The sequence below is a fragment of the Motacilla alba genome, chromosome 5, assembly GCF_015832195.1.
Source record: "Motacilla alba alba isolate MOTALB_02 chromosome 5, Motacilla_alba_V1.0_pri, whole genome shotgun sequence".
NCBI lineage: Eukaryota > Metazoa > Chordata > Aves > Passeriformes > Motacillidae > Motacilla > Motacilla alba.
The window spans coordinates 35,220,405-35,237,122 of NC_052020.1; the positions used below are offsets into that span (position 1 = coordinate 35,220,405).

At 37.6% G+C, this 16,718-nt stretch overlaps 1 protein-coding gene across 5 annotated transcripts in view; it reads right to left on the bottom strand.

The window, feature by feature from the left end:
* Positions 1-5,654: 5,654 nt before the first annotated feature.
* Positions 5,655-16,718, bottom strand: part of STRN3 (striatin 3) — a 60,478-nt gene continuing 49,414 nt past the window's right edge. For all 5 annotated transcript variants that reach the window (XM_038138505.1, XM_038138509.1, XM_038138507.1 and 2 more), the window contains 8 exons: positions 15,065-15,240; positions 14,889-14,936; positions 14,662-14,783; positions 13,403-13,570; positions 13,012-13,152; positions 10,985-11,092; positions 8,652-8,738; positions 5,655-8,532 (listed from right to left, as the gene is read on the bottom strand). In XM_038138505.1, coding sequence (XP_037994433.1) covers positions 8,363-8,532; positions 8,652-8,738; positions 10,985-11,092; positions 13,012-13,152; positions 13,403-13,570; positions 14,662-14,783; positions 14,889-14,936; positions 15,065-15,240 — 1,020 coding nt within the window. In that variant the 3' untranslated portion in view covers positions 5,655-8,362. The remainder of the gene's footprint in view (positions 8,533-8,651; positions 8,739-10,984; positions 11,093-13,011; positions 13,153-13,402; positions 13,571-14,661; positions 14,784-14,888; positions 14,937-15,064; positions 15,241-16,718) is intronic.

Here is a 16,718-nt window from a genome sequence, read left to right on the forward strand (position 1 = left end):
TAGGCATTTAGGTCCTCTCTTTACCATGAATCACATCATATATACATCTCTTGATAGCATGGCTATCTCTAGCTCTGACAAGTGCAGTACATATGAAAAGCAGGTATACAGTCTAGGACTGAAGGTCAGTAAACTGCAGGGAAATCTTCATACAGCCAGACCTGCAACCTGGTAGCAAAAGCCTTCTACTTTATGTCCTAAAGCAGAATGCAAAATGGGTCTCAGAAGTCGATCAACCTTTAATATCACTGTGAAACTATTAATATTGAATTGGCAGGGAACAAGAAAGACCCAAAAGAAAGACCATCGTAACATTCTTAAGAGAAAATAGTCACTTTAAAAGTAATATGCCTTTTAAAATCAATGCCAATGATTTTAAAGAGCTACGCAGAAACAAGCCAAAATCACTTGCATCAAAAGTCAACAATTATAATTCTCTACAACTTACAAAGCAATTTTTAAGTAGGAAGAGAGAAAGAAGAACAGGGTTGGATTCTTTGGCACATTAGTATAGTCTCATCAGAACAGCAGATTCTCTGATAAATATTTTCATTACTTCCATTTGCCTTTCATATTAGTGTTGTCACGTAAGCTTTCCCTTCTATCAGGCACAGCCCATAAAATACAGCATTTTTACCTTCCCTGTTCTGAAGAAGAGAAGCAGGGACAACTGCTTATGCCTTGCTTTCAAGCCTTTTTCCTTCTGGGGCATTTCTCAGTATCACTACCTACCTCCACCAATTTTGTCAGCACCTTCCTTCCTTTCATTAGCTTGAAGGGTAAGTCAGCTCCAGAAAGTATCAAAGCCACAAAAATGACAGAGAATTTCTCTGTTCCATGCAAGTGTCACAGAAGGCCTGAGCACACTGTCAAAGACAATCAACTTTATTCTTAAGCAAACTGCGTGGAAACTGGAGACTTAATCCACAGCCTAATAAAATCAATGGTTTTGGTTTGGCCCTGGGACAGTAAACATCAGTGGTATTTTTGGGAAATGGAAGCAGAACGTGGCTTACTACCTGTCATGCAAATAGAGACATTAAACACAAGGAAACTTCCAGCAAACAGTTTAGAACTGAAGTAAGAGCCACTTCTCAGTCATATATGTCTATTAACTGGAGCGGGCATTCTTTCGCCCTCATTGGCCTCAAAAATTTTGCCTCTAGCTTCAGCTGAAGGAAGAATAGGTTCTGAAAACTTGCTGTCTATCAAATACCAGCATTCAATCTCTGCTTTGAAGCAAGTGACTACTTTAAATTTAATCTCATTAGGATCAAAATTTCCTTTCCTTTCAAACAATCAAATCTGGTTAGTGAAGTGTCCTTGATCATAAGCTGCTTTCATGAAATTAAGGGTATTTATTGTTTTATTACTCTCTGATTTGTTAACATTCATCTGCATCTATACACAAACAGACATTGTGTCCTATTCGTCTCTGCATTCCACACCCAGAGCAGCTGCCTGTGAATAGCAGCAGCAGGGTCACTCTTGAGCCATGCCAGGAGAATGAAGGGCAGGGTTAGGGTTTGCCACAGCCAGAAGGAGCAGGGAGCAGCACTCCCCGCTGCCAAGCAGCTCCTGGGAGCTTGAACAGACCCTCAGCCCCGGGCTAGAACCGAACCTACAGCTGAACTTCACACTGGACCAGTTCCTAAGACACCAGCATGGGAATCCTGCGCTGCTGTTTTTGCTAGCAAATGTTAACTAAACTTTTCCAACCTTTGCTGAGGTCAGATACGGCCTTTACTACTTAACAGCAATTGGAGTATGGCAGAATGTAAGCAAAGGGATATAAAACTATTTTTCTGCCCTGGTGGATGTGTTCAGATTACAAGTACGATAAACAATTATCTGCCAAAGAATACAAGTTAGAGACAACAAGAAGTCAAAAGACTGAGAAAAAGACTGGCAAGATTTAAGAAAATATTTTAAATTAGATGGGAAAATCACAAGAATTACTAACTTGGCACCACTTTGAAAGTTGTAATAAGTTCCAAATCAAACAAACTATATAATCAAAATAGTATTTTTTTCAAATTAAAAGCAAATTCACTATTATGTAGTTTCTCAAATTCTCTTGACATCCTTGGATATTTGAAATTCCCTTGTTCACAAAGGGAATTCCCTTGTTCACCCTTGTTCAGGAAAGGTAGATGCAAAAACAGCTTTCTCTCCTCTAAACACTCTTAATTAAGTGAGATACACAAACTTGCTGAACTAATTCTGGTGAGGACTAGGAGCCAGTTTAGAAAAAAAAACCCAGACCTGTCCGGCAGAGCATGTTGGTAGCAAATACATCAAAAGGACTTACATAGTAAAGGACTTTACTCCTCAGTGGTCAGATTTGCTCAAATCTGAACAGAGACTAGACTAACAAAACAATTATGAGAAAGTGACCAGGATCAGTTGCTTCTGTTAAACCCAAATATCTGCCAAAAAAAAAGGTTTCTGACAGAATATGCATGTGCACCATGGAAACTGTCTGGTGTTAGGTCAGCCAAACTGGGGAGAATATTTCTAGCTTCTAAGAAATTCTTCCGTACGGCAGCTGTCAGATAAATCTTTAAAGAAAACTGTGTTTATTAAGATTAGCAGTCAGTCACCTGGGTTATCTCAAGCAAGAAAGACACATCAGTATTTCAGGAAGCCAACACACAGCTCCTGTTTTTGCCAACATCTACCCTAGTAGTGAGGATGTATCAGTATTTTAACAAGACTTGCTATCGTTAAGGTGTAATAGTATTTCTAACACCAGAAAACTCCAGCAGAGGGAATCCAGGGGAAACCTCAGGCTACCAGCCAGTCCACCAAAAGCACAGGGCACGTAAGACAGAGCCACGATTCAGACTCCAACACAGCACAGCACCAGTGCATGCAGAGCAGCTGCAGGCCCTTCCAAGAGCTTCTGCTTTTAAGCCCCTGCCCCCAGCTGTCCCCAAATGAAAAAACACATACCCACCCATTTCAAAGTATAAAAGAACTATAAAGACACCTGAAACAATAGAAAAAAGGTGCTTAAAAAAGGCATTGAGGCCAGTCACCACAAAGTCACTGAAGAATATCATCACCTCGGGCAGCCCTCCTTTCATAAAGGAAAACCACATCTCCTTGGCCAGCTGCTGTGCATGAACAAAACCCCAGTAGCCATCAGGCATGGTCTGAGAGGTGCCCAGATGCAGCCAGTCACTCCAGGCACACCAGGATCAATGACAGCTTCCCAACAGCCACATGGCAAGCCAAGGTGAGATGGAGACAAGCCTCAGGAAACACCTCAAGGATATGTGACCAACAGTGGACAAATGAGCAGCTCTCCCTCTCTGCCAACACTGTGATGTCTGAAGGCACAGAGGGCAAAACCTCTCCTGTCCTGCCTCCTCACAGCCTGAGGAACTCCTGCAGCCCTGCTCTGCTCCCAGCCAGAAGTGGCCATCACAGCCTGGCTGGCCCCAGCAATTCCCTCCACCCACAGCAGGTGAGCCACAAGACTGCACCGAGCTTCTGAAGTCATCCATCCTCGCAACTCGAGCCAGCTGCAACACGACATGACCTTTCAGGAGAAGGAGGTAAGAGGGAGGACTAAAAGGAAGGCCTGTTGTTTTACATTATCAACTCAAACGTTTGTTTCTATGGTAAAAATTACAAACAAACCAATATGTTTTTATGACATTTTAAAGTTGTTGTAGCTTGAACTATTTCTTTTTAAAAATCTGTTACTCATTTTATCTGCATAAGACTCAAGGGTGTACATTCTCAAAGTATCAACAGAGCAAGTAAGAAAATTCTTAAACACTCTTGCTCATCTCAGAAGTAGCATTTCAAAACAATTCTGAAGCCTTCTGCTTTTGTTATTTCTTTTTTTAAAAAGTCCTTAGAGGCAGAACATAAATACGTGTGTGTGTGTGTGTGTGTGTGTGTATACAGATATATACACACTACTCAAGCACTGCAGTGACAAACTGAGAGTGATGTGCTCAACACACCTGAGGGATGGGACACCAGCCAGAGAGACCGGGACAAGCTCAAGAAGTGTGCACATGGGAATCTCCTGAGGTTTAACAAGACCAAGTTCTGGTGCTGCACCTGGGTCAGGGCAAGCCCCAGTAGTAGCACAGGCTGGGGATGAACAGACCCAGAGCAGCCCTGCCCAGAAGGACTCGGGGGTGCTGCTGGCTGAGAGGCTGCACATGAGCCAGCCATGGGCACTCCCAGCCCAGAGAGCCAAATGTGTCCTGGGCTCTATCCAGAGCAGTGTGGGCAGCAGGGCCAGGGAGGGGATTCTGCCCCTCTGCTCTGCTCTGGTGAGAGCCCAGCTGCAGTGCTGCATCAGCTCTGGGGTGCCAGCACAGGAAGGACATGGACCTGCTGGAGTGACTCCAGAGGAGGGCCACAAGATGATTAAAGGGATGGAGCGTGTCTCAGAGTGTTGCGACTGGCCAACCTGGAGAAGAGCAGGCTTTGGGCTAACCTAATGATAGCCTTCCAGTAGCTGAAGGGAGCCTGTAAGAAAGACAGAGAGGGACTTTTTACAAGAGCATGTGGTGACAGGACAAGGGGAAACTGCTTCAAACTTCAAAGAGAACAAGTTAAATTGGGAACTAGAAAATAATTCTTTACTGTGAAGGTGGTGACTGACTGGCACATAGGTTGTCCAGAGAAGGTGTGGATGCCCCATCCCTGGAAGTGCTCAAAGCCAGGCTGGATGGGGCAATTAAAAAGCTGTTTAGTGGAAGCTGCCCCTGTCCATGGTGGGGGTACAGGCTTGAACTAGATGATTTTCAATGTCCCTTCCATCCCAGGCCTTTCTATGAGTCTATGAAACCGAACAAAAATGCAAGGAGTCAGCACTGTGCGAGCAAGGGGCTTTCCACTGATGTGAGATGGAAGTACTGGAGCTGAGTGTAATCAGTTTCAAAGTAAATTAAAGCACATAATAAGAAGAGCATGCCTGGACAGAGTGTGCTAACAGTTTCAAAATAAATTAGCATACAATATGTGAAATGGATGGCCACTGATAATGTAACTTCAAGCCCAGTTTCTCCACTTGGAAAACCTACTAATTTTCTCCTGGCAAATAAATTTGTCCATAGTATTTCTAAATTAGGGAAGGTTCTCAACCAGGGCTTGTTAGATTCTTTTTCATGTGTATTCACTATTTATGTGGACAACATACTACTGCTTATGCTATAGTGGACTACAGTCACCACTGATCTGCTTAAAACAGTTCCCACAATAAAAAAGCAAGATGGAGACCAAGTCAGTTAACACAGAGTTATCAATCACACCCTAAATGCTACAGGTATTATTAAACACATTCAGATATCTTTCCATTCAGGTTCAGAGCACTAGTCCTTTGGGTCTCACAAAGGAGAAGTAAATCCTTGCATAAGCTGAGGTGGTTTTGCTAAATAAAACCATTTCTTTCAGCACTATCATTTTCCCCACCACCAGTATTATAGCTCTTCCATTTTAAAAAACTCAAGCCCAACAAATAAAGGTTTCAGCATGTTAAACCCCACAACAAATAAACAAAGAGGTATTAGAAATTATTGGTAATATTCAATAACTGATGCCTCACTACAGCACTTGATCCACTATGCATTAGTGAACTAAAATGATCATTAAGATTTCAATTAAGGAAAATAAGCAAATAGTTCGGTTTTTATCATTTCAATTTTAATACAATTAAAAAAAAAGGTAAATGTTATGCATGGTAATGTTTATTAAACAATCACATTTTATTTAAGCATTAAAATGCAGCAGTCTGGAAAAGCTGCCAGAAACAATGTTTGGCTTCAGAAAAGGCGATTATTAAATTACTTCCAATAAAATTCAAATACTCTCTTGTCTGTTGATTAGTTGAATGCTTTAGACTGAAAAGAACAAGAAGTGCAAATCAGCTGAATGTTACTTTCAAAAGTAAAGTCTTAGTGTCCTACAAGCAATTACTGGAAGGCCTCACCTCAATCTTCATGAAAAAGGACAAAATTCTCCAATTCCTACACAATTATAATTTACTGTAACATTTCAAGCAATGCAACATTATTACTAAAACAAAATTAATTCCAAAATATAACTGCCTATCATGAGCACCTCTTTCCTTTTTTTTTTTCTTTTTTTTGTTTTTGTTTTTTGGTTCTAATTTGCTTGACATGAGATGGCATGAAATACATTCTTACTCGAAAACTGGAAACTTACATGGAACAATGCAGTTAAACCACTTATAGGAACATGTTCTAGCTTTAGTTAACTTATACCTAAACATACTACTTTACATGAAAATATTCATATTGTGGTATTCTGTTTCTGCTGATACACTTTGAGCAAAGTGACTCATCACAGAATGGGTAAATGTTGACCTTCAGTTTAGTTTTTTGTTCATCAACTTTATGGAAGGACTTGGAAAGAAATGGACAGAGAAGATATATGGGCAAATTTTAGGCATTTAGAAAAACAACTATTCAGTGGCAGCTTGAAATAAAAACAGAGTACCTTTCTGGCTCCTAAATCACTTCAGAATCACTTCATATGCAAAGATAATGAAAAAACACTGAGATTATCATCTTAGAAGGGCTGTAAGAATACACCAGCAATTTTTGATTTGTTCTTGTAAAAATTTTTTAAAACATTGTGGAAACATGTTCTTATATGTGGGTACTGCTGCTTGAAATGGAACAGTTGCTCAACATCCAGACAACTATAACAATCTCGCAAAAGCAAAGCAGCTTATAAGCGTAATAAACAAATGGTCATTTTGCTAAAATTGAGACCTAATTTAGTAATTTGTAGAAGGACTCTTTCAAACTGTGCAACACAAAATAATGTAGCCAACAGTAACATACAGGTACACCATTTAATATTTATTATATGCATTTTATATACATTATTTTTCAACAGCTGTACTTTTGCTATGCGGTACAATCTTAAAAATTTGCTGATTCATAGTTTGTAAAACAGAAACCTTACAAAACTCATCAAAACTCGCAAACTGATCAGAAAAGTTTTGTGGAAGACTAGAAAAAATACTTTTTTTGTATTAATCATGCATTACACAAACAAAATTTTTAGTTACACCATAAACTGAAGCACATCTGAAAAATAAAATAAAAGCAGGGAGTAACTAGTCAAAACACAGCAGATTTATGAATCTTGAATTAACTACTTTTGTATTCTATTTGAAATGCAAATAAAAATAATTTTCACTCCAAAGGTTCTGAAACAAGATTGTTTTTTTTGGAATCAACTCCACTCCAGGTACTTAACCAGAGGAAAAAGAATTTCTTGGTTTGCAACTTTAGAATTATCATATGTCCCATTTTCTCATCTATTTTAGACTGTTCAAAGAGTGCCATAACAGATATACAGGGCCCTTTAACACACTACATAAAGGATATAAAGACCAACAAAAAGTGAAATAAATAACAATAGGCCATTAGCAAGATGGGTAATCCTTGATAAATAAACTCGTAAATACAGTAAGATGTACAAAATATCACATAGTGATAGGATGCCAAGATTAATTTTTTTTTAAGAGTTCATTCAGGGGTGTTAACCCCTCTGTGTTTCATTTGAACACATTTTACAGTCCTTTATTTATGAAGACAGTTATGCGATGATGATGAATTAGCATCCTTAAGCAAGGACTTAGCTGAGCTGTATTAGGCAAAAGAAGGGAAGATTGTGGTTACACGGCAGCGGGTCAGTGAGATCTCTGTGTTTTAGGGTTCTATAATGCAGAAAAACATTATCAATACAATCTTGAGCACTGTTGTGACAGGCTAAATATATAAAAAGACTTATAAAAACTAGAATTTTATCCAAACATTTTGTGCAACTAATGCTAAAATATTTTAAGTTAAATTTCCTTTTCTTTAAAGCAAAATAAAAGTTTAAAAGGGGAATCTGTGGCATTCAACTGATAAACAGAAGATTACTAAGAGATGAAAAGAAAGCTACTCTTGGAGCTCACTTCCCCCCACAAGAGCACCACATTCCTAACCCTAAGGCAGCACACAGAGTCCAAAATAAAAGTCTTTTGTAAGATCAGACTCCACGTTTGCTTAAAGACACCTAAAGAACAGACATACGCTCAGTTCATATCCAGTCAAGGCTACAAATACTGGTTTTCTTTTTTGTATTTGTCCCCACCCCCCCAAATACAGTAATTACAGTTAAATGAATGAGCCTGACATTGTTCAGGATGTGGTGACTTTTCACCAACTTCCACCTGCCCCACTTAAGAGCCTTCACCAAGGCAGATCAGATGTAGTGTCTTATTGGTAACCTTATAATTGATGGCAGTGACGCATTCCCTCTTTTTTGTCCAAACAGACCTGCTGTTATGATGCAGGTTTGTTCTGCTATGTCACACAAATACTTTGGCAAGGGCATCAGCTCCTGCACTGGCAATATATGCTTTTGATGGATGAAATGCTACATCATAAATTGATTCATCCAGCTTTTTCCTATGAGCTGTTATTTCTTGCACACATGTCTTGCTGTCCAAATTCCACAACCTAATGGAACAATCATGGCCTGTTTAGGAAAGAAAGAAAGGAAAAATAAAAGGAAAAATAAAAATATTTGTCAGAAATTCAGTGCATCATAAATGCATAATTTATATAGAACATATAGAATATGAAAAAAACCCTTACTTCCAGACATTAAATAGATTCCATTAGGATCTACAGCTAGACTTGTGACAGCATCCAAGTGAGCAACCATAGAATGGATCATTTTACCTAAAAGAAAAATCAACAGTGAATTTCCTGTGAAGTACTGTTTATTTAAAAATCATCAATCCATTCCCCTTAAACCCAACGCAAGATAACATGCTTATTTAGATTCCAGTAATATTTGAATGGTCCTATTCCATTAGAAATTATGAAGTTTCAACTGCACACTCTTGTAGAAACATAAGGGCAAATGATACACAACTCTCAAAAAGGTATTCCCATTGTAAACAATCTTTATCCACTTGGCATCTTTATTGGCAGCAACAAAAGTGAAGACCTAAAATGACTACGTGAGAACCTTTGTCTCTTAAATGTCCTAGTAACTGCCCAGCAGGAGAGCGTTGATGAAGCTTTGTAAAATGAGATTTTCTGAGCCATATCAATGGTCCATCTGTCTCTGTCATTGCTAGGAAGGCAACTATAGGTGATACTTGCCCAAAATACTCTCCAGCCTCTAACAACTAACTGTTTGGTTATGTTACAAACCAGAACAGTTAATTCTGCATTCAAGTACTCTTAATGCATGTACTCTTAATTTCTTTACATTGAACTCTGTTCCTGGACTCCTAATAAGATCTTTTAGCACCTCATGATGCTTTTAGGAAGGAGTTCCAGAATGTTTAACTGCACAGAAGAATCACTGCCTCTCTCCTGTTTTGAGTCTGCCACCCGTTGGGGATTAGCAACTGAACCTCAGTTCATGTGTTCAAAAAGAGAGCAAATAAATCCCTGTAAGACCATGACCAATAGGAAGAAGGTAAATCATCTTTGTTCAGTTGCTCCTCTTCCTAAAGAATCTCAGCCTATTCAGTTTCTAAGATTCTTTAGGAAGAAGCTAAAAGCTACTGAAGATCTTTGATCATCTCTGAAACATATTAATTTGGCTATATCCCCTTTGAGGTAAGGGAGACTTCATTCAAAGTATTCATACAAAGGTATTAAAAATGTTCCCTTTTGCCTTTTATTCCTTTCCCTCTTTCTAGTATGCATTTTGTTATTCTGACTGCTAAGCAACAAACTAGTATTTTTATCTAACCTCATTTTATAACTCCAAGGTTTTACTTTGAATAAGAACAGTTAGCCCAGTGATTATTATTTTATATTACAATGTTTATTTTTCCTTACATGTGTCATTTCAAATTTATCCACATGGAATTTAATTTGCCTTTTATGTCTTTTAAGACCTCCAGTTCTTCCTTGTCAGCCTTCATGTTTAATAACCTGAATTAATGAATGTCAGTTAACTGCCAATATACTGTTCCCTGTTCACTTGACTCACTATGTTGAAATACTACTGATCCCTCCAGACCCACAGATATTTTATTCCACAAAAAGACCATTTACTTCTACCCTCTGTTTCCTGTCTTTGACCAATTATTTCTTCATGCAGATTTTTTTCCTCATTCTTTGTTTCTTTGAAATAATAAATTTTAACTTCAGCAACATCAATGTAATGACTTTAATGACCACAATTCAAATACATACATTCATGGTAGGCCCAAAGTGGAAAGAATGTCCAGCTTTTTTGCTTTAGAAAACAAAAACCCCAGGACCACCATTCCCTACTGGGACCAAACCTAACACACTTCAAACAGGTGTTTTGCACATGCTTGTTCAAAGTGAGCTTGATTTTTTTTCTTCCAACTTTGATAGGTAACATGTAGGAAGTAACAGGTAATTTCACAAATAGGAAGTTTCAGCTGGTTCTTAAAATTATTTCAATGTTTATGTCACAACAGACAGTGCAGCTTTCTCCTATAGCCTTTCTTACCCTCTTTCTTCCAGATCCTTTTCTGTTTTATAAATCTTAACTACTTGAGTATAACACAGGATTTCATTACCACAATTAATTTAGGGTTATTTCTTGCCCTTATAGGTAGTAAGTGATCTTTTTTACTACTAAGAGTTGAAAAACATAACTGCCACATGCTTAGAGTGAGTTAAAAGCATGGAAATGAAACCAGACATACTCTTTAAATCAGGAAAGCTCTAAATTAAAGGCCACTTTCTTATCCCTCACAACTATCTCTGCCTGTTTTGAGAGTGTTTTGTGATTTCTGAAGTCACACTTGCAACAGATATCACTATTTCACAGAAATGGTACTGAAAAGGTTTAATCTTAGAAATACCAAAAGCTCTGTTTTATGTAAGACTAAAACAGTAGTAAGTTTTCTATAAATGGATTGTCCCTATGTCATCCAGATTTCTTTAAACATATTCATATATACAAATTAGGTTCTCTTTATCCTTACCCGTTTTGTTGTCAAAAAATTTGATGTGTCTATCTTCATGTGCTGTAATAGTTACAGGAAGTGTGGGATGACTTACTACCTTGTTAATATGATTATTTGATTGTACACCTGAAAAAAAAATAAAAGAATGTTCATCTGCCTTAAAGAAAATGTTAAAATGACAGTATTTTAGCATTACACTTTAGATTACCATATTATTTAACATTATGTAAGTAATATCTTTGGACCAACAGATCTCCTAAGAAATAAAGCTTCTTGCTTCACAGGATGAGGCAAAATGAGGCAGACTCTAGCCATAGGTACTGTAAGGCTAAAGCTTACAAGTAGTTTACACCCACGAAAGATTATTGAGAGATAAAACCCAGTAACTACTGCAGGGCAGCACTAGCCAAGCAGAAACAACCTGTAGCATGAGTAATGTATGTTTAGCACACAGCTCTTACACCTCTGCATCAAAAAATATTTAGTTAGCGGGGGCGAGAGGCAAGACAGAAGCACAGAGTGGTCTGGGCTGGAAGGGACATCTTCTACTAGACCAGAAAATCCAGCAACTGAAGTCAACCTAACCCTCTCAGATTCTGTCAGATACATTTGTGACTTCAACATAAACAATGAATGGTTTAAAAATCTCTTTAGAAGTCTACAGGATACTCTTGTTAAAAAAGTATCTTGGTATCTTCTGTGCTTAATTTTTCTTGAATCCATTTAAAAGTCTCTCTTCAAACGAATAAAGGTATTTCTCCAAATTGTGATGCTCCTTCTCACTTCAATGTCAGGCTTTGCAGAAGGTATTTATGAGATAGCTTTTACACAGTTTTGTAGCCTGTGTCTGTAAGTTTTAATTATTAAAGTAAACTACACTACTTAGAGGGGAGAAGCAGATTCTCCCCTTGCACTATTCTTTTAGATCACATTTTATAGAAAGGAATGAGCAGAAACTGAAGGTTTTCCTTACGAAACACTTCAGGAGCCTCACAAAAAGAAGCCTCCTCCATAAAGAGTTTCATCAAATACATGCAATTAGTTCTTGATGAGCTCCCTCTCTGTAACACTTTATTTGCAGCAACAAGATTTCTACAAAGTTCCACCAGAAAGTGTGTTTAATCCCAGCCTGTGCAGAATCCTACACTAATTAAATATTCTGTTTAATTCACCTATCATTCACCTACTTGTCTTAATACCCTCCATGTCAAGCCTATATAACGAAAACTGTGGTTTAATATACAAATCAGAAAACTGAATCTTAAGAAATCTTAGAGAACAATAACTGTTGTTTTTACTACCTCTAACTACTTTCAAATCCTGCTAAAGGAATCATAAAATGGCTTGGATGGAAGGGACCTTTATCATCATCTAGTTCCAATCCCTCCTGCCACAGGCAGGGCCACCATCCACTAAACCAGGTTGTTTTAAGCCACATTCAACCTGGCCTAGAACATTTCCCAGGGATGGAGCATCCCAAATTTCTCTGAACGACCTGTGCCAGTGTCTCACCAGTCTCACAGTAAAGAACTTCTTCCTAATATCTAATCTAATCCTACCCTCTTTCAGTCTGACACCATTCCCCCTTGTCTTGTCACCATATGCCCTTGTACAAACAAGCTCCTCTCCAAGTTTCTTGTAGGCTCCTTTAGGTACTGGAAGATCACAATAAGATCTCCCAAGAACCCTCTCCAGACTGGAAAACCCCAACCCTTTCAGTCTGTCTTCACAGGAGAGGTGCTCCAGCTCTGGTATCATCTTCATGGCCTTGCTCTGGACTCACAGTCCAACAGGTCTATGTCCTTCTTATGCTGGGGCCTCAGAGATGGACGCAGTGCTCCAGACAGGGTTTCACAAGAGCAGAATAGAGGGGTTAAAACACCTTTCCACAGTGTTTGTTCCAAGCATGTAATCATCTTTCAAACTGAATGATGCAGTAGAGGAGTAAAACTTTTTTATTTATTACACCATACAATGAGGTACCATAATAATGCAACAGGTACCTCATTCAAGATGGGTATTTATTACAGAAGAGCTCTACTTACCAGATTCTACTTGTGATGAAAACATTACCACTGACTGAGATGTTTCTAAATCATAGATGACTGTGCTGCCAGTGTTAAAAGATGCCACCATATGAGCAGGGTCACAACCTATAAAGTCGACTGATGTGGGTATTCCATGCTCTAGAAAGAGCAAAAAAAATCTTTAGAAAGAACAAAACACTTTAAAAATTCCTGACAGTTTAAACATTTAAGGTCATACTTAAAGAAGATATTTGCTCTTTTCTTTAAAGTAATGCTACAGCACCATGATTATTTTATTACAAGTTATTCTTTTAGCTATGTTACCTAGTTTGGATAAATGGAGATAATGAGCCTGGATGCATCATCAGCTGCCTCATAAGAGATTTTTAAAACCACTGCAAAAAGTTACCTCTCTCTCCATTGTAAGTGCAAATACAGGGATTTTTTTCCGGTGGGTTCCATAACCTAATAGTGCCATCTGCTGAACAAGAGAGTAAGTGATTCTTTACACCACTGTAAGCAAGACCCCAGACTGCATCTGTGTGAGCAATTAATGTGCCAGCTAGAACGTTTGGCTCTGGAAAAAAAAGTTCAGAAAAGAAACCAATTTAGTGAAGAAGCATTAATTATTTCTTGTATCTCAACATTAATTAAATTCCACATAAACCAGCTGTATGTTCCCCCTGCCCTTCCTGTTTAAGCAACAGCTAGAATATTACACAAGTCATTTTGCACAACCACTACTATCTTTCTCCAAAAAACCAACCAACCAACCAGGAAAACAAACAAACAAACAAGCAAACAAACAAAACCAAAAAAATCCTACCAAACCAAACCAGCCAGCGAAAAAACCCTTCAAACAACTCAAACAACTTTTCCTTTTCCCAGAATTATATACTCTCGTTATCACCTTCTCTCTTATTTATTCCTTTCAAATTCAACATCTTAAAGATGCTTGATCACAGCCCTTCTTTTGTACAAGGTGCAGAAAATCAGCTTTCCACTTTAACACTGGATGCTTACTTGATGCAGTTCTTATTCAGCCTACTCTGCTGACACATAGGTATGGTCTAAAACTCTCAAGCACACTAATAATAAAAACAGGACTAATTTTTTCTTGTGGAGCTGGGAATCTTATTTTCATCTCCCTGACACTTTAAAGTTGCCTTTTAGAGGGTTTTTGAATCTATGCAGAGTTTTCCAAGCAGTTATCAGCTATAGAATTTTAGAGACATCTAAAATTAAAGATAACTAAAAGCTGGGGACCTGAGATGCAAGTCAGAAACATGGGACATAGAATCTGAGCACACTTATCTTATTTTTCTGGCAAATTTCCATCAGAAGAAATAAATAATCATTAAGAAGTATTAATTCTGGTTCAAAACATTTTGCTTCTCAAAAATATAAATTATGATTTTTTTTTTCTTTACTGCATAAATCTTAGGAATTCTTAGGTCTCCCTATTACTGTTCTACACAAAGTACATCATCAGTGCAAGCAGGAACAAATAACTAATGTTTGCCACACATTAGTACTTGAAAACACACAGCGTAGCTGAGAAATGGAAGTAGTATTTCACCAAAGCTCTAGAAAATAGATGAACATCAAGCAGAAAAATAATGTTCAAGACAACGGTCAGAAGTGGTTTATCTTTTAAAAGGTACTTACCATAGGTATCATATGGATCCACACTAGGGCTAGGCATGTTCCACCACTGGATGGTTGCATCAATACCACCACTGAAACACTGTTCTCCATTGGAACTAATTGCCAATGACAATACCGGTCCACTGTTGAGAGACAGAAAAAAGCTGATTTGTAACTGCCTACAGGATAGAATATATTGTTATGAATGACAATAAATTTATCAGCCATGAATTATGTCAAACACTCACATGTGGGCCCTAAATGTGTAGATGGGTTCTACATCTAAAGAGGCACTCCTGAAATAAAAAGAAGAGTTATTATTCCACATGAAATCTCTACTGAAAAACTTGAAAATATATGAGTTTAATCCATTTCAAAGGCATTTAAAACACAATTGATGTTTTACAAAAACCCATATACTTGCTTTTTGGCAGGAACCGTTTTCTGCAAATTCCAGAGTTTTAGAGTGTGGTCCTCAGAGGCTGTAACCAGCACAGGCTCTACAGGATGAAAAGCTAATGCTCGCACTCCATCAAAATGACTGCGTAGCGTATATTTAGGGTTCCATGTCTTTCGGAAGGCATCTTTATTAGCTGGCAACTTGAAAGAGAAAAGGAAAGAAGTCATTTCATCTTGGACTTTAAAACATGAATTTTATATATATTCCCTCATATTTCTCAAAAACATCCTATGCTTGATTCAGCTAATACATATTCAAACTTAACTATCTATTGATTTATCTATTTCCACCTACAACCCATTCTGGCCAGCTAGACAGTCTGCAAATTTTTCTGTTGTAACTGTTTCCTTTGACCCAGGCTGGAATGATATATAATGTTAAACATACAGAAAAGAAGACTTCATTTTCAGAACAGATTTTAATCCTTTTGTGCAATAACATCAACTCTTCCTTGCAGGAAGAGAAATGCTTCATTGTGTATCATGTCGTCTGCACCCAAGGAAGAGATTATAGCCATCAAAAGCTCATTTATCACTTAAACACAATAAAAATGAGCTTAGGGTGCTTGGTGAGTGATCTTCCTTAGATGAGTAACTTGACTAAGGTTGACAAGAAACATACATAGTTCTTTAATACTTCTACAAGTGAAGTCATGTACATAGAAATAGCTAACCAAAATTTCAACAGACATTTGTCATGATTTTAAACATATCATTACACAAATATTTTTTAAGTCTTTAGTGAGTTTCAAATCTATCTGTGAGACAATTACTCAGCTGCTTTGTGAAGCATATATGCAAACTCTACATTTATATACTGTGAACATCCCATTCATACTCTTAACTTGCAGACTGTCAGGCTAAAATACATTACAGCTGCTTAATATTTATTATAGATAACCCAGAAGAGTTACCAGAAAAATTCAAGCCCTTCTAGTGATTCCAAGAAACTAAATTACAGCTTTGAATACAATTAATATTTATGCAGCAAGCAGACCCTTAAAAGACTACATCCCATCCTAAGCCTCCATCATAAAGAAATAACATATCTGGGTACTTCTCTTTTCTCCTAAAGGTAGCTCAGAAAACTGACTTGAATTAGATGAACAAAATAAGCAAACTAAGAATGAATGGAAACTAATTGTATCCTTTGTCTTACACAAATGCAAGCTAATTGTATCCTTCATCTTACATGCTGAAATAGATAGTGTGTAATTGTTAAAGTGTATTTCTTGACTGCAGGCCAGAATAGCTTGACATCTCAAACTAATTTTAGCAACACTAATAAGAAATTAAAATCTCCCATAGCTAATCAAATCTTACTACCTTTTATCTGTCAAGACTGAAAATACTCAGATAATAGTGTAACACGTACTGTAATAACTATTTTTGGACCAAGTCTATAATCTGGATTGAATTATCACTACTCACTCAAACCAAATTAAAATCCAACAAACAAAACAAAGAGACTCAGAGAATAAAATTTACTGTTCTGAGTTACAGATGTGCAGACATTTACTTTTCCATTATATTATCGTAAATTTCTGTCCTAAGTGCAAATTTACCTAATCCCAATCAAGTCACAGAAACTTGTTATACCAGACATGTAACCTGAATTT